The 26329-nt window shown below is 51.6% G+C and overlaps 1 protein-coding gene across 1 annotated transcript in view; it reads left to right on the plus strand.

The window, feature by feature from the left end:
- LOC142289656 (zinc finger CCCH domain-containing protein 11A-like) overlaps positions 1-26329 on the plus strand; it is a 182035-nt gene that overhangs the window by 46907 nt on the left and 108799 nt on the right. Inside the window, exons 6-9 of the mRNA XM_075333608.1 lie at positions 12490-12613; positions 12706-12897; positions 13525-13632; positions 20380-20460. Coding sequence (XP_075189723.1) covers positions 12490-12613; positions 12706-12897; positions 13525-13632; positions 20380-20460 — 505 coding nt within the window. The remainder of the gene's footprint in view (positions 1-12489; positions 12614-12705; positions 12898-13524; positions 13633-20379; positions 20461-26329) is intronic.

The following is a 26329-nucleotide window of genomic DNA, read 5'->3' on the forward strand; positions in this document are numbered from 1 at the left end:
TCTCTCTTGCAAGCTAAACAATCCTAAATCCTGTAACCGTTCGTCATAGGACATGGTTTGTAGACCAGTCACCATTCTGGTAACTCTTCTCTGAACTTGCTCCAGTTTTGATGTCTTTGTTAAAATGTGGTGCCCAGAACTGGACACAGTATTCCAGATGAGGTCTGACCAAAGAGTAATAGTTGCTTAAGAAAAAAAACGCATTGCATACAATGTAGACATCAATTCAATATACATTAACCCCTTCACGACCGCGGGCAGTAAAATTACGTCCTATTTTAACGTGACTTAACGACCAGGGACGTAATTTTACGGCCTGAAGTTCATTTGATTGCCGTGGCCATAGCAACGGCTTTCAAATGATGTCCCCTGCTGTTTCTTACAGCAGGGGACCTTTGCTTGACCCCAGGGCGGGCGGCATCGCCACCCCCTATCGACAATCGATGTGATTGGCTGTTCAAATCTGAACCGCCAACCACATCGTTCGCACTAATTTCGGCAAAAAGAATGCCCGAATTAGTGCGATACTGTGAGATCCAGCTATGAGATGCCGCAGCTGCTGCAGCATATCATAGGTGGACCTCAAACATGCCGCCCCCAGCCCCTGCAGCCACTGATTGGAGCGATCGTGCTATGACGCGCAATCGCTCCAATCAGTGTGCAGTGGGGCGGTCTGATCTGCCGGTGGCCGCCCTCCCCAGGCCTGTGCTGGCCTGCGAGCCCTCCCCCAACAGGTACTTGTGGTACCACGCCACCGCTGCTGCTGCCGCCGCCGTAGCTGAGGTCACCGCTCCTGCTGCACGTGAGTACTGTGCTCACCTTGCAGCCCAGTGCGCGCTCCCATGGTGCCACCTGCGCGCTTTCGTGTTAGCCCCTGCCCGTGCCCCCCTGCGATCTGCTCCCCCCCCCCCCGACATCCCGATCTGCTCCCCCCGCGATCTGACTGCGTCCCCCATTATCTCTATTCTGCTTCTGCAGCTCCCTCTCCGGTCTCCCCCTATGCTCTCCCCCCCCCCTCCTCCCCCTCTGCTCTCCCCCCCCCCCCTCCTCTGCTCTCACCCCCCTCTGCTCTCACCCCCCCTCTCCCCCTCTGCTCTCCCCCCCCCTCTGCTCTCACCCCCCCCCTCTCCCCCTCTGCTCTCCCCCGACGTCCTCTTACCTGTCTTCACCGGCCCGATCACATCTGCCTCCATCGCTGGGTCCTTCCTGGGCATTCTGCTGATCTGCCTGCTGCTCCTGTAAAGCTGTCCATCTCTCTGCCATCTGTTCCTCTGCAGCTCTTCTGGTCAGTGATCCTCTGGGTACTGTGAGTATAACTTTTTTTTTTTTTTTTTTTCTGTATCCCCTGTCCATTTTTACACCTCCATCCTTCCGTGCGTCCCGCCAAGCGCTGATCAGGGATGCAGATAACTGAGCATCCCTGCTCAATTTTTGGCATGACTTTTTTCCTTATCTGCAATGCTTTTTGTATCGCATCCGTCCGTGCGTCCTGCCGAGCGCTGGTCAGGGATGCACATAACGGATCTGCATCCCTGCTCAATTTTTGGCGGGACTTTTTTTTTTACGTATCCCGACGCTTTTTGTATCTCATCCGACCGTGCGTCCTGCAGCGGCTGATCAGTGCACTGCGTCTGTGCGTTTGAAAAGTCAAATGGCGCTCCTTCTCTTCTGAGCCCCGCCATTTGCCCAAACAATTACTTTCCACCACATGTGAGGTATCTACGTACTCAGGAAATATTGCACAATACGTTTTATGGTGCATTTTTTCCTGATAGCCTTGTGAAAAAAAAAAGCTACCTAGTTGAAGCAACCGTTTTGTGGTAAAAAAAAAATTTCTTTTCACAGCTCAACGTTATAAACTTCTGTGAAGCCCCCAGGTGTTCAAAGTGCTCACCAAACATCTAGAAAAATTATTTGAGGGCTCTAGTTTCCAAAATGGGGTCACTTGTGGGGGAGCTCCATTGTTTAGGCACCTCAGGGGGTCTTCAAACCCGACATGGCGTCCGCTAATGAGTGCAGCTAATTTTGCGTTCAAAAATTCAAATGGCGCTCCTTCCCTTCAGAGCTCTGCCGTGCGCCCAAACAATTAATTTTTACCACATATGGGGTATCTGCGTACTCAGGAGAACATGCACAATAAATTGTATTGTGCACTTTCTCTTTTCTCCCTTGTAAAAATGAAAATTTTATGGCTAAAGGCCCCTCTAGTGCCTCAGTGTGTATTGGTGTACTGTGTCGCCAGATATATATATTTATTTATTTCTTGCACTGTGAGGTCGCTTCCTGGCTGGATACCCCAGATCGCTCTGAGGAAGCAGCAACATGTCATCCACAAAACGCAAGGCTGCCAAGGCTAGGGCTGTGTACACTGCGTGTGCTGCATGTGGGGCTGCTCTACCAGCAGGTTCCAAAGACCCCCATTGTGTGCAATGCTCAGATCCGGTGCTGCTTCGCCAGCCGGAGTCCGGAGGGGTAGTGACCCAGGCTGAGACGCTTGTAAGTCCTGCCCCGGTGTCAGGGACAGACTTTGCAGTTTTTGCTGATGGAATGTCTGTGACTATGGCAAAAATCCTTGAAACTTTGCAATCCATGACTGGGGCTCAGTCTATGGACACGGCGAGGTCTCTGTCCTCTAATCCCCCTCAGTTGGAATTAATCCAGACTGCAAGGGGGTCCCCGGCTACGCAGGGCTCTGGGAGACCTGGACTAGGGGGCTTTTGGCACCGTCACAGTCGCTAACGTATCTTGGCATGGAGTTTCATACTCGAGCAGCGAGAGTGAAGCTTCCGCTGAACAAGCAGCGGTCCCTACAGACAGGGGTGCAATCCCTCCTTCAAGGCCAGTCGCACCCCTTACGGCGCCTCATGCACTTCCTCGGGAAGATGGTGGCAGCCATGGAAGCAGTTCCCTTTGCGCAGTTTCATCTGCGCCCACTTCAATGGGACATTCTCCGCCAATGGGACGGGAAGTCAACGTCCCTGGACAGGAAAGTCTCTCTTTCCCAGACGGCCAAGGACTCTCTACAATGGTGGCTCCTTCCCACCTCATTGTCTCAGGGAAGATCCTTCCTGCCCCCATCCTGGGCAGTGGTCACGACAGATGCGAGTCTGTCAGGGTGGGGAGCAGTGTTTCTCCACCACAGGGCCCAGGGGACGTGGACTCCGCAGGAGTCCACCCTTCAGATCAATGTTCTGGAAATCAGGGCAGTGTATCTTGCCCTACTGGCCTTCCAACAGTGGCTGGAAGGAAAGCAGATCCGAAACCACCAAGGAGGGACGCGCAGTCGGCAAGCATTCCAAGAAGTCCGGCGCATTCTAATGTGGGTGGAGGACACAGCATCCACCATATCCGCGGTTCACATCCCAGGCGTAGAAAATTGGGAAGCAGACTTCCTCAGTCGCCAGGGCATGGACGCAGGGGAGTGGTCCCTTCACCCGGACGTGTTTCAGGGGTATAGCTACTGCCCTCCGGAGGCCACACAAAGCACTACACTAAAAAGTGCAAGGCCCCTCCCCTTCTGGCTATACCCCCCCGTGGTATCACGGGTTCTCCAGTTTTAGTGCCAAAGCAAGAAGGAGGAAGCCAATAACTGGTTTAAACAAATTAACTCCGAATAACGTCGGAGAACTGAAAAACCGTTCAACATGAACAACATGTGTACCCGAAGGACAACAGGGCGGGTGCTGGGTCTCCCAATAAGAGCTAGAAGAAAAGGAATTTACGGTAAGTAACAAAATTCCCTTCTTCTTCAGCGCTCTATTGGGAGACCCAGACGATTGGGACGTCCAAAAGCTGTCCCTGGGTGGGTAAAGAGATACCTCATGTTAGAGCTGCAAAACAGCCCTCCCCTACGGGGATGTCACTGCCGCCTGCAGGACTCTTCTACCTAAGCTGGCATCCGCCGAAGCATAGGTATGCACCTGATAATGCTTGGTGAAAGTGTGCAGACTCGACCAGGTAGCTGCCTGGCACACTTGTTGAGCCGAAGCCTGGTGTCGTAATGCCCAGGACGCACCCACGGCTCTGGTTGAGTGGGCTTTTAGCCCTGAAGGAACCGGAAGCCCCGCAGAACGGTAGGCCTCTAGAATTGGTTCTTTGATCCATCGAGCCAGGGTGGCTTTAGAAGCCTGCAACCCCTTGCGCGTACCAGCGACAAGGACAAAAAGTGCATCGGAACGGCGCATGGGCGCCGTGCGGGAAATGTAGATTCTGAGTGCTCTCACCAGATCTAGCAAACGTAAGTCCTTTTCATACCGGTGAACCGGATGAGGACAAAAGGAAGGCAAGGATATATCCTGATTAAGATGAAACGAGGATACGACCTTAGGGAGAAACTCCGGAATGGGGCGCAGCACTACCTTGTCCTGGTGGAACACCAGGAAGGGAGCCTTGGATGACAGAGCTGCCAGCTCCGACACTCGCCGAAGCGATGTGATCGCAACAAGAAACGCCACTTTCTGTGACAGGCGAGAAAAGGAAACTTCCTTCAAAGGCTCGAAAGGCGGCTTCTGGAGAGCAACTAGTACCCTGTTCAGATCCCATGGATCTAACGGCCGCTTGTACGGGGGCACAATATGACAGACCCCCTGCAGAAACGTGCGCACCTTAGGAAGACGTGCTAGACGCTTCTGAAAAAACACGGATAGTGCCGAGACTTGCCCTTTAAGGGAGCTGAGCGACAAGCCCTTTTCCAACCCCGATTGCAGGAAGGAAAGAAAAGTGGGCAATGCAAATGGCCAAGGGGATACTCTCTGTGCAGAGCACCAGGATAAGAAAATCTTCCACGTTCTGTGGTAGATCTTAGCAGACGTCGACTTCCTAGCTTGTCTCATTGTGGCTACGACTCCTTGAGATAATCCTGCGGACGCTAGGATCCAGGACTCAATGGCCACACAGTCAGGTTCAGGGCCGCAGAATTCTGATGGAAAAACGGCCCTTGGGACAGTAAGTCTGGTCGGTCTGGCAGTGACCACGGTCGACCGACCGTGAGATGCCACAGATCCGGATACCACGATCTCCTCGGCCAGTCTGGGGCGACTAGTATGACGCGGCTGCAATCGGATCTGATCTTGCGTAACACTCTGGGCAAGAGTGCCAGAGGTGGGAAGACGTATGGGAGCCGGAACTGCGACCAATCTTGAACTAATGCGTCTGCCGCCAGAGCTCTTTGATCGCGCGACCTCGCCATGAATGCCGGGACCTTGTTGTTGTGCCGGGACGCCATTAGGTCGACGTCCGGCACTCCCCATCGGCGACAGATTTCCTGAAACACGTCCGGGTGAAGGGACCACTCCCCTGCGTCCATGCCCTGGCGACTGAGGAAGTCTGCTTCCCAATTTTCTACGCCTGGGATGTGAACCGCTGATATGGTGGAGGCTGTGTCCTCCACCCACATTAGAATGCGCCGGACTTCTTGGAATGCTTGCCGACTGCGCGTCCCTCCTTGGTGGTTGATGTATGCCACCGCTGTGGAGTTGTCCGACTGGATTCGGATCTGCTTTCCTTCCAGCCACTGTTGGAAGGCCAGTAGGGCAAGATACACTGCCCTGATTTCTAGAACATTGATCTGAAGGGTGGACTCCTGCGGAGTCCACGTCCCCTGGGCCCTGTGGTGGAGAAACACTGCTCCCCACCCTGACAGACTCGCATCTGTCGTGACCACTGCCCAGGATGGAGGCAGGAAGGATCTTCCCTGAGACAATGAGGTGGGAAGGAGCCACCATTGTAGAGAGTCCTTGGCCGTCTGGGAAAGAGAGACTTTCCTGTCCAGGGACGTTGACTTCCCGTCCCATTGGCGGAGAATGTCCCATTGAAGTGGGCGCAGATGAAACTGCGCAAAGGGAACTGCTTCCATGGCTGCCACCATCTTCCCGAGGAAGTGCATGAGGCGCCGTAAGGGGTGCGACTGGCCTTGAAGGAGAGATTGCACCCCTGTCTGTAGGGACCGCTGCTTGTTCAGCGGAAGCTTCACTCTCGCTGCTCGAGTATGAAACTCCATGCCAAGATACGTTAGCGACTGTGACGGTGACAGATTCGACTTTGGAAAGTTGATGATCCATCCGAACGTCTGTAGAGTCTCCAGCGTAGCATGTAGACTGAGTTGGCATGCCTCTTGAGAGGGTGCCTTGACAAGTAGATCGTCTAGGTAAGGGATCACCGAGTGTCCCTGAGAGTGCAACACTGCTACCACCGCCGCCATGACCTTGGTGAAGACCCGGGGGGCTGTCGCCAGACCGAATGGCAGAGCCACGAACTGAAGATGGTCGTTTCCTATCACAAAACGTAGAAAACGTTGATGTTCTGTAGCAATTGGCACGTGGAGATAAGCATCTTTGATGTCTATTGAGGCAAGGAAGTCTCCTTGAGACATTGAGGCAACGACAGAGCGGAGGGTTTCCATCCGGAACCGTCTGGCGTGCACATGTTTGTTGAGCAGCTTTAGATCCAGAACAGGACGGAACGAGCCGTCCTTTTTTGGAACCACAAAGAGATTGGAGTAAAACCCTCGCCCTTGTTCCTGAGGCGGTACAGGAACCACTACTCCTTCCGCTCTTAGGGAGTCCACCGCCTGCAGCAGGGCATCTGCTCGGTCGGGATGTGGGGAGGTTCTGAAGAACCGAGCTGGAGGACGAGAACTGAACTCGATTCTGTACCCGCGAGACAAAATGTCTGTCACCTACCGGTCTTTGACCTGTGACGTCCAAATGTCGGAAAAGCGGGAGAGCCTGCCCCCAACCGGAGATGCGGAGGGGGGGGGCTGGAAGTCATGAGGTAGCCGCTTTGGAAGCGGTTCCTCCATTTGCTTTCTTGGGGCGTGCGTGAGCCCGCCAGGAATCTGAGACTCTTTGCGTCCTCTGAGTCCCTTTGGACGAGGAGAATTGTGTCTTGCCCGAACCTCGAAAGGACTGAAACCTCTGCTGCCATTTTTTCTGCTGAGGTTTGCTTGATCTGGGCTGGGGTAAGGAAGAGTCTTTACCCTTGGACTGTTTAATGATGTCAGCCAATGGCTCGCCAAACAGTCTATCTCTAGATAAAGGCAAGCTGGTTAAACATTTTTTGGAACCAGCATCTGCTTTCCAGTCCTTTAACCACAAGGCTCTGCGCAAAACTACCGAATTGGCGGACGCCATTGAGGTGCGGCTGGTAGATTCTAGGACCGCATTAATAGCGTAAGACGCAAACGCAGACATCTGCGAGGTAAGGGACGCCACTTGCGGCGCCGCTGGATGTATGATAGCATCCACTTTTGCTAAACCAGCTGAAATAGCTTGGAGTGCCCATACGGCTGCGAATGCTGGAGCAAACGACGCGCCGATAGCTTCATAGACAGATTTTAACCAAAGGTCCATCTGTCTGTCATTGGCATCCTTAAGTGAAGCGCCATCCTCCACTGCAACTATGGATCTAGCTGCAAGTTTGGAAATCGGGGGGTCTACCTTTGGACACTGGGTCCAGCGCTTGACCACATCAGGGGGGAAAGGAAAACGTGTATCCTTAGAACGTTTAGAGAAACGCCTTTCTGGATGAGCGTCGTGTTTCTGGATTGATTCTCTGAAGTCAGAGTGATCCAAGAAAGCACTCAATTTACGCTTGGGATAGAGGAAACGAAACTTCTCCTGCTCTGCAGCTGCCTCCTCTGCAGAAGGAGCTGGGGGAGAAATATCCAACAGTCTATTAATGGCTGAGATAAGATCGTTTACCATGGCGTCCCCATCCGGGGTATCCAGATTGAGAGGGGTTCCAGGATAAGACTCCTGATCACTCTCTTCAGACGCATCACAGGGCGACTGATTGCGCTGAGACCCTGAGCAGTGTGATGACGTTGAGGGTCTTTCCCAGCGAGCTCGCTTAGGGTGGCTGGGGCTATCATCTGAGTCATAATACTCAGCCTGGGAAGCCGGGGACCCCCTTGCAGTCTGGGCTAATTCCAACTGCGGGGGATTAGAGGACAGAGACCTCGCCGTGTCCATAGACTGAGCCCCAGTCATGTATCGCAAAGTTTCAAGGATCTTTGCCATAGTCACAGACATTCCATCAGCAAAAACTGCAAAGTCTGTCCCTGACACCGGGGCAGGACTTACAAGCGTCTCAGCCTGGGTCACTACCCCTCCGGACTCCGGCTGGCGAAGCAGCACCGGATCTGAGCATTGCACACAATGGGGGTCTTTGGAACCTGCTGGTAGAGCAGCCCCACATGCAGCACACGCAGTGTACACAGCCCTAGCCTTGGCAGCCTTGCGTTTTGTGGATGACATGTTGCTGCCTCCTCAGAGCGATCTGGGGTATCCAGCCAGGAAGCGACCTCACAGTGCAATAAATAAATAAATATATATATCTGGTGACACAGTACACCAATACACACTGAGGCACTAGAGGGGCCAGCTGAAATGCCGCTTACCGCCCGCTTAAGAGCGGGTGTGTGGTCGCCAAAAGCCCCCTAGTCCAGGTCTCCCAGAGCCTTGCGTCCTTCCTCCAGCCAGACTGCATGTAATGGCTGCCGGCGTCCTGAGAGAGGAGGGGGGGCGGGCCCTGGGCGTTCCTGGCTAAGAGCGGGAAGCCTGCTTCCCTCTGTGCCTAGTGAGAGGGCTGGAGCATGTAAATCAGGCTCCAGCCCTCGTCGCTGCTGCGAAACAGCGTCTCTCCCCTACCCTGATTGACAGGGTGGGGGTGGGAACGAAGCGGAGCTAGGCCGCAAAAGCCGGGGACTGGATTTATAAACGCCGCCGCCGTAAAAGCGCGGTCGGCGTGTCCCCGGCGCACCACAAGTCACAGCAGCGCCGCCCGGTCCAGTGGGGGTCGGCGCTGCGTTCCCACAACACAAAGTCCCCCAGTAAACTGTAGGAACACTAACTCCAACGTTACGGTCCCCGGCGCACTACAACACCCAGCCAGCCCGGAGTGTGTCTGTGCCTGCCGGGGACACAGAGTACCTGTATGATGCAGGGCCATGTCCCTGATTGTACTCCTGCTCCGTATCCATCAGGTGCTATGGGTCTGTGGATGGAGCCCGGCGTCAGAGCTTAGAGGCCGGCAGGATCCCACTTCCACAGAGCCCTACAAGGGGATGTGGAAGGAAAACAGCATGTGGGGCTCCAGCCCCTGTACCAGCAATAGGTACCTCAACCTTACAACACCATCCACGGGTGAGAAGGGAGCATGCTGGGGGCCCTATATGGGCCCTCTTTTCTTCCATCCGAACTAGTCAGCAGCTACTGCTGACTAAAATCTGTGGAGCTATGCGTGGATGTCTGACCTCCTTCGCACAAAGCTTGAAAACTGGAGAACCCGTGATACCACGGGGGGGTATAGCCAGAAGGGGAGGGGCCTTGCACTTTTTAGTGTAGTGCTTTGTGTGGCCTCCGGAGGGCAGTAGCTATACCCCAATCGTCTGGGTCTCCCAATAGAGCGCTGAAGAAAGTAAAATTTTCATTTTTTCCTTCCACATTGCTTTGGTTCCTGTGAAGCACCTAAAGGGTTAATAAACTTATTGGATGTGGTTTTGAGCAGTGTGAGGGGTGCAGTTTTTAGAATGGGGTCACTTTTGGGTATTTTCTGTCACCTAGGCCTCTCAAAGTCACTTCAAATGTGATATGGTCCCTAAAAAAAATTTTGTAAATTTTGTTGGAAAAATGAGAAATTGCTGATGACCTTTGACCCGTTCTAACTTCCTAACGAAAAAAAAATTTGTTTAGAAAATTGCGCTGATGGAAAGTAGACAAGTTAGAAATGTTATTTAGTAACTATTTTGTGTGACATATCTCTCAATTTATGGGCATAAATTTTCAAAGTTTGAAAATTGCGAAATTTTCGCAAAATTTCCTAAATTTTCACAAACGCAAAAAATATCGGCCTAAATTTACCACCGACATGAAGTACAATATGTCGCGAAAAAACAATCTTAGAATCGCCAGGATCCGTTGAAGCGTTCCAGAGTTATAACCTGTCAGTGACACTGGTCAGAATTGCAAAAAATGGCCCGGTCATTAGGGTGTTTTAGTGGCCGGGGGTGAAGGGGTTAAAGGGGCTATCTGGGCTTTTTTTTTCTTTTCTTTACACTATGGGCTTGAGAAAGCAGTTAGTTGCTGTCCGCCTATCTGGTGAAGATTTCTACAAACGCAGAGTGTGTGAAGACCAGTCCTGCCAGCGATTGTGCAGCTTCCACTGGTGTCACGCTGACTGAGCAGCACCTTCTGTCGCTCTGCTGTGTGCAGAGAACGCACTACTCTTTATCCCTTGCTTATTGACAGCCGACTCTCTACTGCCTAACTGCGGGGAGCAGGTTGTCAATCAGCACAAAATCGGCAGTTATACCCCATCGACAGAGCAACGGGCAAAAGCTGCTTTGTTGCATTAAGCTGAAGAATCGCCAGCTGTAGTGGTCCGTGACCACTCATAGTGAGCACATGAAAAACGTAGAACAGTACAACTGGATCTTAGCAGTAGTAAAAGGCAACAACTTCTGAGGACATAAATGTATACAAGGAGGATAGAAGTCTTTCATTTTGCCAAAATAGCCACATACCTCATAGTCAGAAACAATAGATAGTCATAGGCACTAGTGTGCAGATAAAAGATATTCTTTATTGAACAGACAATAGTGTAGTACAAGGCATGGATAATATAATAAATATAAGGATAGGTTACAAAGACATAGAGGGTGACTGGTTCCCCATATGTGGCTGCATGCAATATCATAACAAAATAGTGAAATGTAGCTCACTGGTATGGTCAGTGCTGGAAAGGGGTTAATAATACATCATGGTGCAAACCTGAAAGGGTAACAGCTGAGCAGATCAGCGTACCAGCTAAAGAAGGTACATAATCAACACAGCCCAAAACCAGGAACCAGTATAGAGCTTACCAGAGTAGCATGAAGGGGCATGCAGGCACACACGGGGATAGTCCCAACACGTGTTTCGTGTGGTGACTTCTTCAGGGACTGTTCTGTTGGGACTATCCCCGTGTGTGCCTGCATGCCCCTCCATGCTACTCTGGTAAGCTCTATACTGGTTCCTGGTTTTGGGCTGTGTTGATTATGTACCTTCTTTAGCTGGTACGCTGATCTGCTCAGCTGTTACCCTTTCAGGTTTGCACCATGATGTATTATTAACCCCTTTCCAGCACTGACCATACCAGTGAGCTACATTTCACTATTTTGGTATGATGTTGCATGCAGCCACATATGGGGAACCAGTCACCCTCTATGTCTTTGTAACCTATCCTTATATTTATTATATTATCCATGCCTTGTACTACACTATTGTCTGTTCAATAAAGAATATCTTTTATCTGCACACTAGTGCCTATGACTATCTATTGTTTCTGACTATGAGGTATGTGGCTATTTTGGCAAAATGAAAGACTTCTATCCTCCTTGTATACATAGTGAGCACATGTAGCAATACCTGCCTGTTTAGTTCTTTACATTCAAAGGAAAAAAACATTCTGAACAGCCCCTTTTTAATATGCTAAAAATACTTAAGAGATGGGTCCATTTGACAATCATTGCCATATTGATAACATTTAGTGTCAGTCATTTTTTGAATAATCTAAAAGAGCATGCTGATACAGTGTGGATTTTCTGCAGACAGGAGTATGAGTAAATGAAGACTTTGCTAGGTCTCCTGAGCACTAAGGCAGGAGCAGTATAACCTATAAGGCTATGTGCCCACGGGGACAGTGTCCTGCGGTTATATCCGCAGGAGATTCCGTAGGTGCTCCCAGAAAACTGCAGCAAAACGTCTGTCTGTTTCCATGCTGTGGATGTACAGCGGAATGTCCTGCGGATATGGTGCGGGCATTCTGCATTGAGGATACAGCACCATGGCTTCGGCACTGCATCCTCAATGCAGAACAAGTGCTGAGTGATCGGGGCATTCATATTACTTACCTCCATCATGCAGCACCTCGCTTTCCGGCGGCCGGGTCACTCTGTCAGCATCTGGTGCACTGTGCTGGAGAAGGTGAGCGGGCCTGCACTAGCTCCGGCTGTCACATGACTGGAGCTAGTTTAGGCCCCGCCCACCTCTTCCTTCCTGTACCTGGATCGACCGCGCTCCTGTGCACCGGACGGAGAAAGTGACATCGTTGTCTTCTATCAAGGCAGGTAAGTATGGGACCCTGAGGAGAAGTCCGCAGGAATAATTCCCATGCTGCTGATTTTTCTGCGGGGAAATCCGCATTATTTCCGCTGTGGAAAAAAACGCAGCGTGGGCACAGCAGTTCCCAAATGTCATAGGAATGGCTGGGGAGTAGCTGTGCTGCAGATTGTTGAAAAATCCGCGGCAAATTCCGCGCATTTTCCGCAGCATGGGCACATGTCCATCTGCTGCATGCGGAGTATTAGGCTATGTATCATGAGTGCTGTATACAGCAGTCTCCTAGCCCTGATCTGATTGCCCACCCTGGCACCATAGGTGTGACCAGTGCTGCACATGTTTTATTAGGGAGAACATTACTTTCACTTTAATATTTATATGATCTTTGCAGAAAAAGCGCAGCGAGATAGCGTGCTACTGGGAAAACCAGATCTCTGGCTGTCAGAAGGCAAACTGTGCTTTTCATCACACGAAGGGGAGATTTGTGGATGGCACATTCTTTCCTCCCAGTAAAGGTAAGTCTATTGGTTTCTGCATTTTCACAAAACAGTCTTTCATCTGCTTTAATTATGTAGCTGACAGATGCAATTTAAATATTCTTCCACAGCGGTGGGAATGCCTCAGCCATGTGAGCCGGATGTGCCCACCTCTCTGCCATCGCCAACCCCAGCCAAGCTTTCCGTGGCCCCCACACCACAGTTACGTGGGGTAAAAAAAATGGAGGCTACAGAGAATGTTCCAAGTCCCACACATCCACCTGTGGTCATAAATGCAGCTGATGATGATGAAGATGATGATGGTGAGTTTGACCAGCAATTCTGCGTATACGTACACATTGCATCTGTTTATACTATTATGTCCGGCTAAATCCTCATTCAGACTTTACCGGTTTTTCTTGTATGTTTTTTTAGCAGTGTTTTTTATCAGACTGTGGATGCCATGTCAGTTATTACCATCAGTTTCATTCGATCTTCGTATATCATATACAGTCTGTGAAATAGAGCACACAGATATCGTTCAAGTGCTGTCCTGTTTCTTTATTTTTTTTCAAGATTGGATATGACTATGATTTTGTGTGGAGTACTCAGTTTGCAAGAACACAGACATGTGACTAGCCTTATAGGCTAAACGCACAGACATGTGACTAGCCCTATAGGCTACTAGGTACAAGTTCAATCTGTGAAAACCATGGGATAGAGCTCATGAGTATAACTGACATCTGAATGTGCCTTCGAATAGACAGATCCCACTAGAAAAGAGTCCAAAACTTCATATTAAGGCCTCTATTTGCCTCCTTGAGGTCATTGGCTCCTTGAAGACACATGTGAATTTCCTTGTTCAGCAATTCAAACGCAATGTGGGCCCGGCCTAACAAATGCATTGTCCGCTTTGTCTGATTTTCAACTCTTTTCTTTTTGTTTTAAAGATCAATTTTCAGAAGAAGGTGACGAGATGAAGAATTCTTCCCAGCATAGTATGTCATCGGGAAATCAAAAAGGGATACATTTATCTACCAGAAAATCAATGAAAAAAGGTAAATTATTAAATGGTTGTCTTATAGAAGTGCCCCAATTAAAATAAATATCATTTTGATGCTCCCTTCCCTCCCAGCGACGTTCCTGCCTTTCCCTGCAGGTCATGTTACTGTTAGCTGATCAGCAGCTGCAGAGTGACTATCTCCTTTATAATTACCCCATAGCATATATCTGACGAAGTATGGAAAGCCTTCATCTAATTACCTGTAACTGTCTCGTGACTCAGCAATGTAATGTGACCTATCGAGACTAGCCAGTCCTGGAAAACCCCATCTAAAATAAGATAAAATATAGTTTTTGATATTGCAGTTTCTTTGTCGCTCCATTGGGAGACCCAGACAATTGGGTGTATAGCTTCTGCCTCCGGAGGCCACACAAAGTATTACACTTTAAAAAGTGTAACCCCTCCCCTCTGCCTATACACCCTCCCGTGCATCACGGGCTCCTCAGTTTTATGCTTTGTGTTGAAGGAGGCACACATTCACTCAAGCTCCCATTTTAGTCAGCAGCAGCTGCTGATTGTATCGGATGGAAGAAAAGAGGGCCCCTAACAGGGCCCCCGGCATGCTCCCTTCTCACCCCACTAAGTCGGCGGTGCTGTTAAGGTTGAGGTACCCATTGCGGGTACAAAGGCTGGAGCCACATGCCGTTTTCCTTCCCCATCCCTTAGAGGCTCTGGGAGAAGTGGAATCCTATCCGGTCACCATTCACTGGGACCGGGCTCCCTCCGCAGCCCCTGGGGGAATCTGCCGGACAGGAGACTTGGTATCATCAGGGACAAGGCCCTGCATCTAAAGGTACTCTGTGTCCCCTTGGGGACGGTGCATGGAGCGCCTGTGTCACAGACGCTGCAGCGGCTGCTGTTTTTTTGTGACGACCGGGCCGACCGCGCCTGTTTGCCGGTCGCGTTATTATTATAATTTAGTCCCCGGCTTCATGCGGCCTAGTACCATAACTCCCGCCCCCGGGCCTGCCAGTCAGGGGTAAGGGCGGGACGGTCGACTGGACGTCGGCAGTGAGGGCTGGAGCATACTTAGGTGTTCTCCTCCCCCCTCACTGATCACTGTGGGGCACCAGATTCCCGCACTTTATTAGTCGCCGGCCACGGCTCCCTCCTCCCCTGAGAACTCCGGCAGCCATTTTTACAATCACTTCTGCCGGTGGAGGATTTCAGAACGAGCTCTGCAGCTCTGGGAGATCCAAGGCAGGGAATCTGGTGGACACACAACCGCTTTGGGCGGTCGGTAAGCCACACCGGTTACCCGGTGCTGGTCCCCCTGGGGTGCCGAAGTGTGTGTGTGTGTGTGTGTGTGTGTGTATGTATATATATATATATATTATACATTTTCTCTGTTCGGCCGCATTGTTTTTTGCTTTTGGCTATATACCCTCAGTGATCACTCTCCGAGGAGACAGCAGCATGTCGTCCGCAAAGAGCAAGGGTGCCAAGACACAGGGTTATTTTGCAACCTGTACCTCTTGTGCGGCTATGTTACCTGCAGGTTCCACCTACCCTCACTGTGAGCAATGCTCGGCCCCTGTTGCACTCGCTCAGCCGGAGCCTCGGGCACTGGTGGGACCCTCGGCTCAGGTAGAACCGCCGGCTTCCACTGTCCAGGTGGCAGGGACAGAGTTTGCAGTTTTGGCTGAGAAACTCTGAGTCGCTTTCACAATCCATGGCTCAGTCTATGGACAGATGGTCTGCTAAAATACTAGAAGCCTTGCAGTCCAGATCGGTCCTTACACAGGCCTCGGGCACTGTGAGTTCATCGCCCCAGGCCCCTCTCGGTCTGCGCAGCAGCGTGCTCCTGGGGTGACACCTAGGTCTCACGGGGAGGACTCCGACACGGACCGCAGTCCCAGACCGGCTAAGCGGGCTCGCTGGGAACCTTCCCCGACTTCATCACGCTGTTCGGGGTCTCAACTTGAGGACTCTCTGGAGGATGAAGCGGAGGTCGCAGCTCAGGGCTCTGACCCTGACGTTGCTCTCAATCTTGATACACCGGAAGGGGACGCCATAGTAAATGACCTTATAGCGTCCATCAACCAGGTGTTAGATCTATCTCCCCCGCCTCCACCTGTAGAGGAGTCGGCTTCTCAGCAGGAGAAACACCAGTTCAGGTTTCCCAAACGTACACGGAGTGCGTTTTTCGATCACTCTTAACTTCAGAGATGCTGTCCAGAAGCACAGAGCATTTCCGGACAAGCGCTTTTCTAAGCGTCTTAATGACACACGTTACCCCTTCCCCGCTGACGTAGTTAAGGGTTGGGCTCAATGTCCCAAGGTGGATCCTCCAGTCTCTAGGCTGGCGGCTAGATCCGTAGTATCAGTGGCAGATGGTTCATCGCTCAAGGATGCCACTGACAGGCAGATAGAACTCCTGATGAAATCCATCTATGAAGCCACAGGCGCGTCTTTTGCCCCAGCCTTTGCAGCAGTGTGGGCACTCCAAGCTATCTCAGCTTGTCTGTCTGAGATTAATGCGGTCACACGTACCTCTGCTCCGCAAGTTGCGTCTTTGACTTCTCAGGCGTCGGTATTTTCATCCTACGCCATGAATGCCGTCCTGGACTCTGCGAGCCGTACAGCGGTAGCGTCCGCCAATTCGGTGGCAGTCCGCAGGGCCATGTGGCTACGCGAATGGAAGGCAGACTCTGCTTCCAAGAAGTTCTTAACCGGTTTGCCATTTTCTGGCGACCGTTTGTTTGGCGAGCGATTGGATGAAATTATTAAGCAATCCAAGGGAAAGGACTCGTCCTTACCCCAGTCCAAACCAAACAGACCTCAGCAACGAAAAATTCAATCGAGGTTTCGGTCCTTTCGGCCCTCAGCCAGGTCCCAATCATCCACGTCCAACAGGCCACAGAAGGGCCAGAGGAACTCTGATGCATGGCGGTCTAAGTCACGTCCTCCAAAGACCGCCGGAGGCACAGTCTCCAAGGCGGCCTCCTCATGACTTTCGGCCTCCCCAAACCGCATCCTCGGTCGGTGGCAGGCTCTCCCGCTTTTGCGACGCCTGGTGGCCACATGCCCAAGACCGATGGGTGAGAGACATTCTGTCTCACGGTTACAGGATAGAGCTCAGCTCTCGTCCTCCGACTCGTTTCTTAAGAACATCCCCGCCCCCCGAGCGAGCCGATGCACTTTTTCAGGCGGTGAACACTCTGAAGACAGAAGGAGTTGTGATCCCCGTTCCCCTTCAAGAACGTGGTCGCGGTTTTTACTCCAACTTGATCGTGGTGCCAAAAAAGGACGGATCATTCCGTCCCGTTCTGGACCTCAAACTGCTCAACAGACACGTGAGAACCAGACGGTTTCGGATGGAATCTCTCCGCTCTGTCATCGCTTCGATGTCCCAAGGAGACTTCCTAGCATCAATCGACATCAGGGATGCTTATCTCCATGTGCCGATTGCACCGGAGCATCAACGCTTCCTGCGTTTCGCCATAGGGGACGAACACCTTCAGTTTGTGGCACTGCCTTTCGGCCTGGCGACAGCCCCACGGGTCTTCACCAAGGTCATGGCATCCGTGGTGGCGGTCCTACACTCTCAGGGCCACTCGGTGATCCCTTACTTAGACGATCTAGTCAAGGCTCCCTCCCGGGTGGCATGCCAACACAGCCTGACCATTGCTCTGGAGACTCTCCAGAGGTTCGGGTGGATCATCAATTTCCCAAAGTCAAAATTGACTCCAACCCAATCACTGACTTACCTCGGGATGGAGTTTCATACTCTCTCAGCGATAGTCAAGCTTCCGCTGGACAAACAGCGTTCGCTGCAGACAGGGGTGCACTCTCTTCTACGGGCCCAGTCACACCCCTTGCGGCGCCTCATGCACTTCCTAGGGAAGATGGTGGCAGCAATGGAGGCAGTTCCCTTTGCGCAGTTTCATCTGCGTCCACTTCAATGGGACATTCTCCGCAAATGGGACAGGAGGTCGACGTCCCTAGACAGGAACGTATCTCTTTCACTGGCAACCAAAAACCTCTCTTCAGTGGTGGCTTCTTCCCACTTCTTTGTCGAGGGGAAAATCCTTCCTGCCCCCATCCTGGGCTGTGGTCACGACGGACGCGAGCCTGTCGGGGTGGGGAGCGGTTTTTCTCCACCACAGGGCTCAGGGCACCTGGACTCCGACAGAGTCCTCCCTTCAGATCAATGTTCTGGAGATAAGGGCAGTGTATCTAGCCCTAAAGGCGTTCCATCGGTGGCTGGAGGGCAGGTAGATCCGCATACAGTCGGACAACGCCACGGCGGTCGCGTACATCAACCACCAGGGCGGCACACGCAGTCATCAAGCCTTCCAAGAAGTTCGGCGGATTCTGCTGTGGGCGGAGGCCACAGCCTCCACCATCTCCGCAGTTCACATCCCGGGCGTAGAAAACTGGGAAGCAGACTTTCTCAGTCGCCAGGGCATGGACGCAGGGGAATGGTCTCTTCACCCGGACGTGTTTCAAGAGATCTGTTGCCGCTGGGGAACGCCGGACGTCGACCTCATGGCGTCTCGGCACAACAACAAAGTCCCGGCATTCATGGCACGGTCTCAAGATCACAGAGCTCTGGCGGCGGACGCATTAGTTCAGGATTGGTCGCAGTTTCGACTGCCTTATGTATTTCCTCCTCTGGCACTGCTGCCCAGAGTGTTACGCAAGATCAGGTCCGACTGCCGCCACGCCATCCTCGTCGCTCCAGACTGGCCGAGGAGGTCGTGGTACCCGGATCTGTGGCACCTCACGGTGGGTCAACCGTGGGCACTCCCAGACCGACCAGACTTGCTGTCTCAAGGGCCATTTTTCCATCTGAATTCTGCGGCCCTCAACCTGACTGTGTGGCCATTGAGTCCTGGCTCCTAGCGTCCTCAGGGTTATCTCAAGATGTCATTGCCACTATGAGACAGGCCAGGAAACCAACGTCCGCCAAGATCTATCACAGGACTTGGAGGATCTTCTTATCCTGGTGCTCTGATATGGGTTTTACCCCCTGGCCGTTTGCCTTGCCCACTTTTCTTTCTTTCCTTCAATCCGGAATGGACAAGGGTTTGTCTCTCGGCTCTCTCAAGGGACAAGTATCGGCGCTTTCCGTGTTTTTTCAAAAGCGTCTAGCCAGGCTTCCGCAGGTCCGCACGTTCCTGCAGGGAGTTTGCCACATAGTCCCACCTTACAAGAGGCCGCTGGAACCATAGGATCTTAACAGAGTGCTAAAGGCTCTTCAGAAACCACCTTTCGAGCCGCTGCGGGATGTCTCCCTATCACGTCTTTCGCAGAAGGTGGTTTTTCTAGTGGCAGTCACATCGCTCCGTAGAGTGTCGGAGTTGGCAGCGCTGTCATGCAAAGCCCCCTTCCTGGTTTTTCACCAGGATAAGGTGGTTCTGCGTCCGGTCCCGGAATTTCTCCCTAAGGTGGTATCCCCTTTTCATCTCAATCAGGATATCTCCTTACCTTCTTTTTGCCCTCATCCAGTTCACCAATGTGAAAAGGATTTGCACTTGTTAGATCTAGTGAGAGCACTCCGGCTCTACATTTCTCGCACGGCGCCCCTGCGCCGTTCTGATGCGCTCTTTGTCCTTGTCGCTGGCCAGCGTAAGGGGTCGCAGGCTTCCAAGTCAACCTTGGCTCGGTGGATCAAGGAACCGATTCTTGAAGCCTACCGTTCTTCTGGGCTTCCGATTCCTTCAGGGCTGAAAGCCCATTCTACCAGAGCCGTGGGTGCATCCTGGGCATTGCGGCACCAGGCTACGGCTCAGCAGGTGTGTCAGGCGGCTACCTGGTCGAGTCTGCACACTTTCACGAAACACTATCAGGTGCATGCCTATGCTTCGGCAGATGCCAGCCTAGGTAGGCGAGTCCTTCAGGCGGCGGTTGCCCACCTGTAAGAGGGGGCCGTTTTTTCGGCTCTTTTTATCGAGGTATTCTTTTACCCACCCAGGGACTGCTTTTGGACGTCCCAATTGTCTGGGTCTCCCAATGGAGCGACAAAGAAGAAGGGAATTTTGTTTACCGTAAATTCCTTTTCTTCTAGCTCCTATTGGGAGACCCAGCACCCGCCCCTGTTCCCTTCGGGCTGTTGTTCTTTTGTGTACACATGTTGTTCATGTTGAATTGTTCTTTTGGTTCATGGTTTTCAGTTCTCCCAACATCCTTCGGATTGAATTTACCTTAGACCAATTTATAAGTTTCCTCCTTCCTGCTTTTGCACCAAAACTGAGGAGCCCGTGATGCACGGGAGGGTGTATAGGCAGAGGGGAGGGGTTACACTTTTTAAAGTGTAATACTTTGTGTGGCCTCCGGAGGCAGAAGCTATACACCCAATTGTCTGGGTCTCCCAATAGGAGCTAGAAGAAAAGGAATTTACGGTAAGTAAACAAAATTCCCTTCTTTTCTGTTCCAGGTCGATAAATTAGGTCACTTGCCTATATATATATAATATATTTATATTTATTTCCTGGTATGTGGCTTTGACACCACTTTTTTGATACAGTAATGTGCGGCTTATATGCATATTTAGGGAAGACATAATAACAATCTTCATGATCTGCAGGCTGACAGCTTTCGATTAGGTATGAGCAGCTTTAATCTGGCTTAGATTTTTGCACAAAACCAATATAAAAAAGGTAAATTATGAGGGTCACCAAGTATCAGGAAGTTTTCTAAATGCAGCAATAGAGATACTGTCTCTGAAAGTATAATGCATAAAAACTGACACTACTGTTGTTCATTTTCTTGAAATTTTCCTTCGTTCTTTTTGCAGATGTTGACCTGAACTATGGTATTAAAACGCTAAAAGAAATCAAGTCTAAAAAACAGAAGGATCAAGAGTTAGCCAACAATGGTAAGATGTTTTCTGGTCTGAGGTTTGCTATAAATGCAAGGCTACGTTCTCGTGTATCTTTAGCATATGCTGGGAAAGTTGATATGTGCTAAATGTCTCTATAGGGTTACATTACCCCAACTAAGACAAAAAGGGCGTTCTTTTGGCCCTAGGCTGGTCAGTATCTGTCGGTATAATACAACATAAAGTATACAATGGTGACTAATAAAAGAACATTTACATTACAAATATACTCTGTCACCACTGGAGTTTAGACTGTTAAACTATGTGCCCACGGGAGCTCGCACCTGTGGATATATCCGCAGGTACATCCGCAGGTTTCCCGCAGCAGCTCCCCGGAATCTGCAGCTATCCATTGCTGCGGGATTCCAGCAAAATATCTGCGGTAAACCTGCGTACATTCGTGCGACTTACCTCCCGGCCTCTATCTCCATTGTGGAGGGCCGGGATTTCCGCAGGTAATTCTGCAGGAATAATTGACATGCAGTTATGTGTGGCTGCGGGACATCCACACATACCGCAGCCGCACATACCACAGCATGGACACAGACACTCCCCATGTCCCATAGGATAACATGGGGAGAGTCTGTACTTGCTGAAACCTGCAGATTTATCTAGAAAATCCAGATAAATCCACAGGTTTTCCGCGGCAAAATCCGCAGTTGCGAGCTCCCGTTGGCACATGGCCTTATAATATGCTGATGTATTTTACATCTTTTACATACAAATCCTACAGATCGATGTGACTACTGATCTGGAGACCTCCACCGGTCTATACAAAAGAAAGGAAAATAAATATACTGCTATTAAAGAGACCCTTTCACCAAATTGTTTAAGCTTTAACTTGGCACAATGTAATAGTGGCTGCAGAGTGGAATAAAATACTTTGAGGGATTTGTTGTTTTGTTTTTTAATACTCCTCTCTCTATTATGGAGATATTGGCAATCAAATTATTTGGAACCTAACAAGGTTTTGAGGTTCTTTTTTATGTCTAAGTGGGTGTTATCAGATAGTTTTCACTGGGGGTGTGTACTACTTCTCCCTGTATGATGTTGACCAATCATAAGCCGGCAGCAACAGTTAAAGGAAAGAAGATCACATCTCACAACCATACCTTAGTGCAAGTTTCTCTGTGTACTCGTACATGTATGACAGCCCCAATCTCCTGGTCTAACCTTCTGCATGATTATACAGCACAGATGGCGAAAATCTTTTAAGATATGTGAGGGAGGGGTAGCACAGTGGCGTTTAGCTGTTTCACATAACAAACCTTATATCAGCTCTCCTGCTTTCCTAGCTGTGTGAGCTGTAATGACGGCCAACTCTGAATGCAGAGCGATCACCGATTGTGCAGAGTTCTATACAGGCTCAGAGAGTCTATTAACACTGATTCTCTGCCCTGTGTACTCGCTTATGCAGTGCTTCTGATTGCTGAGCATTTAGCTTCAGAGCAGTTTTTTATGATCATGTAGGTTTTTGTACTCATGCCCTGCACATTCTGCAGGATACGTCTGAGTCATAGAATATGCCTAACTTAATAAATTACATGTACACTTTAAAAGGGAGGAATTGTAACTGTACTTGTGGTTTTTGCTAAAAGTGCTACTGCTGACTTATTTTAGAGCAATACTTTTAGGCTATGTGCACACAGTATGTTTTATCACGTTGTTTGATACTTTTTTTTTTTCTTCATCGTTCCTTATGGGAGACCCAGACCATGGGTGTATAGCTTCTGCCTCCGGAGGACACACAAAGTACTGCACTAAAAAGTGTAGCTCCTCCCTCCTAGCATATACACCCCCTGGATAACCAAATATAGCCAGTTCAATGCTTTGTGTTCAGGAGGCACACATCCACATTCATGCATTCTCATCTGATTTTCATTTTAAAGAGTTGGAAGAAAAGCGGGTCCAAGCTGGACTCCCGGCATGTCCCTTCTCACCCCCTGTGTCGGCGGTGGTGTTAAGGTTGATTTCAAGGCTGGAGCCTTACATGCCGCGCTCCTTCACCATCCCTCGGGCTCCGGCTTGAAGTGGGAGCCAGCACGGTTCTCACTGCTTTGCAGGAGACCGGTCTCCATCCGCAGCCCTTTCAGGACCCTGCCGGACGGAGCACTCATCCCTCAGGGACCTGGCCCTGCGTCTCACAAGCTACGTATTGAGACGTTATTGTCAGGGGGGTCCCTTGTACTTTAATGTTGGGGAGAGTGTGTTTTGTACCATTTGTGACATTTCCGGACGGTTCTCCGGTTTTCACCAGAGAACCGCGCCGAGGGTGCCTGAGCGCCGGCCGCATTGTAAAATTTAGGCCCCGGCTTCGGCTGCGGCCTAGTTTCGTTTTCGCTGCCCCTGCATGTCAGTCATGCAGAGGGACAGTGCGGCGCCGCCCACCGGCCGTTCAGCTCAGGGGAGGACACTCCTCTCTGAGGAGATGTTTCCCTCCCTTGTGTATCCCCTTGGCCCTCCGGTTCCCGCTCTTGGACTAGGCCCCGCCCCCCCTCCTCACTCCGGCGCCATTTTATCAGCGTTCTCACACTGATCGGCGCTGGCTGCTGCATCTCTGCAATCTGTCTGGGGGTCCGAGCTGTGGAATCCGGAGGGCACACAAAACGGTCTGGTAAGCCACAACCTCTAGTTGTGGACTTCTTATACACTCTCTGGGGGTCATTCTGAAGGAGTGTATTCTTTACTGCAGAGCCTCCACCTCAGCAGCATGTCTCACACTAGGAGCAAGGCTGCAAGGCTGTACTCAATATGCACTGCATGTAAGCTCGTACTGCCTGAACCGAGCACATATCCTCATTGTGATGCCTGCTCTAACATGGTGGTGCCTCAGCCTGGAGTCTCCCCAGTGGTCCCTCCGGCTGCTCCGGCCCCGGTGGCTGAACCCCCGGCTTGGGTAGAAGTGTTTTCTAAATCTATCTCCCAGTCCTTCGCCGACTCCATGGGACAGCTGTCCCGAACTCTGCTAACCTTGCATCAGCCCCCTTTTCAGGGCGCCTCTGCTGCTTCGGCTCGCTCTGCAGAGCTCACAGAGGATTCCTCATCTGCTCCCAGACCCCGTCCTCCTAAGAGGAGACGCAGGGACCCCTCTCCTTCCTCGTCCCGCGGCTCCGATTCACTCGACCCGCAGGACGAGGAGGATATCTTTACTGGGGGCTCGGACGTTACCTCCATGTGCCCCATTGATCTCACTGAGGGTGACGCAGATGTGAGTGACTTGATTGCGTCCATTAATTCTGTACTGGACCTCAATCCGCCAGCATCAGAGGAGCAACCCTCTCTGGCAGAAAAGCACCAGTTTACCTTGCCTAAGAGAACAAGGAGTGTGTGTTCTTTAACCACTCCAGTTTTCAAGCCACTGTGTCCAAGCCCAGAGCCTGTCCTGACAAACGCTTCCCAAAGCGTGGTTCTGACGACCGTTATTCTTTTCCACCAGAGGTGGTCAAGGAGTGGGCTCACTCACCAAAGGTAGACCCTCCGGTGTCTAGACTCTCAGCCCGGACAGTTGTATCTGTGGCTGATGGCACCTCACTTAAGGATCCCACTGACCGCCAGGTTGACCTCCTGGCCAAGTCTGTCTATGAGGCGGCAGGGGCCTCGTTCTCCCCATCCTTTGCAGCAGTGTGGGCTCTCAAAGCCATCTCTGCTTCCCTAGAGGAGATGCATTCCCTCACGAGAGACTCTATGCCTGAATTGGTTGCCTTAACTTCCCAGGCTTCAGCCTTTTCAGCCTACGCCATGTCTGCCATGCTGGAGGCCTCTCACCGCACTGCGGTGGCCTCCGCTAATTCCCTCGCTATCCGCAGGATCTTGTGGCTTCGACAGTGGAGGGCAGATGCTTCCTCAAAGAAGTACCTTGCTGGGCTCCCATTTGCTGCTTGTTCGGTGAACAACTGGATGAAATAATTAAGGAGGCTACTGGCGGGAAGAGTACTTCCTTGCCACAGACTAAAACCAGGAAACCTGTCCAGGGCAGGAACCAGTCGAGGTTTCGTTCCTTTCGTTCCTCTAACTGGTCGTCCTCTAAGCCCTCGGCCTCGTCCACTAACTCAGCCAAGGACCAGAAGCCCACCTGGCGCAAGAAGCCGCGTCCACAAAAGTCCGCAGGAGCTGCTGCCACCAAGGCAGCCTCATCTTGACTATCTGACCGAGCCAGCAACGTCCTTGGTCGGTGGCAGGCTCTCCCACTTTGGCGACGTGTGGTTTCAACACGTCTCCGATCAGTGGGTGCGGGATATCATCTCCCACGGCTACAGGATAGAGTTCTCCTCCAGCCCACCAAACAGATTTTTTCTGTCAACTCCCCCCTGCTCCAAGGCCGCCGCCTTCTCTCAGGCTGTGGCATCCTTGCAGGCCAGCGGAGTGATTGTACCGGTTCCCGCCAGGGAACGGTTCAGAGGTTTTTACTCAAATCTCTTCCTAGTCCCCAAAAAGGACGGTTCCTTCCGGCCCATCCTGGATCTCAAGCTTCTCAACAAGCATGTTCAGGTGCGGCACTTTCGCATGGAGTCTCTGCGATCAGTCATTGCCTCAATGACCCAAGGAGATTTCCTGGCATCCATCGACATCAGAGATGCCTATCTGCATGTGCCAATTGCAGTTTCACACCAGCGTTGGCTACGTTTTGCAATCGGAGAGGATCATTTCCAATTCGTGGCTCTCCCCTTCGGGTTAGCCACGGCCCCTCGAGTATTTACCAAGGTCATGGCAGCAGTGGTTGCGGTTCTGCACCTCCAGGGGTTGGCAGTTATTCCTTATCTGGACGACCTTCTTGTCAAGGCTTCATCCAGCGCAGACTGTCAGCGGAGTGTCTCGCTCACTCTCGCCACTCTTGTTCAATTCGGGTGGCTTGTCAATCTGCCCAAGTCCACTTTGACCCCGACCCAAGAACTCACGTACCTAGGGATGCAATTCGAGACTCTGCCGGCACTTGTCAAGCTGCCCTTAGTCAAACAGCAGTCCCTCCATCTGGCGGTGCGCTCTCTGTTGAGGCCCCGCCGTCATTCCATCAGGCAACTCATGCAGGTGCTGGGTCAGATGGTGGCGTCAATGGAAGCGGTTCCCTTTGCCCAGTTCCATCTGCGTCCTCTGCAGCTGGACATTCTCCGCTGTTGGGACAAGCGGACTTCTTCCTTGCACAAGTTGGTGGCTCTGTCGCCACAGACCAGGAGCTCTCTTCAGTGGTGGCTTCGGCCCCTCTCTCTGTCTCAGGGACGCTCCTTCCTGGCCCCGTCCTGGGTGATCCTCACCACGGATGCCAGTCTATCCGGCTGGGGAGCAGTATTTCTCCACCACCGAGCACAGGGCTCTTTGACTCCGTCCGAATCAGCCCTCTCGATCAATGTGCTGGATATCAGAGCTGTGCTCTTAGCTCTCGTAGCCTTTCACCACCTGTTGTCGGGCAAGCACATTCGAGTCCAGTCAGACAACGCGACAGCAGTTGCCTACATCAATCACCAGGGCGGGACTCGCAGCCGCCTGGCAATGTTGGAGGTTCAACGCATCCTTCAGTGGACGGAGGACTCCAAGTCCACCATATCCGCAGTCCACATCCCAGGCGTAGAAAACTGGGAGGCAGATTATCTCAGCCGTCAAACCGTGGACAACGGTGAGTGGGCTCTGCATCCGGCAGTGTTCCGGTCGATCTGCCGCAAGTGGGCAACTCCGGAAGTGGATCTAATGGCATCCTGGCACAACAACAAGGTCCCGATTTACGTGGCTCGCTCCCACGATCCTCAGGCCTTTGCAGCGGACGCGCTGGTTCAGGATTGGTCCCAGTTCCGTCTGTCTTACGTGTTTCCCCCTCTAGTTCTCTTGCCCAGAGTCCTGCGCAAGATCAGAATGGAGGGCCGTCGGGTCATACTCA

The sequence above is a fragment of the Anomaloglossus baeobatrachus genome, chromosome 2 (assembly GCF_048569485.1).
Source record: "Anomaloglossus baeobatrachus isolate aAnoBae1 chromosome 2, aAnoBae1.hap1, whole genome shotgun sequence".
Taxonomy (NCBI): domain Eukaryota; kingdom Metazoa; phylum Chordata; class Amphibia; order Anura; family Aromobatidae; genus Anomaloglossus; species Anomaloglossus baeobatrachus.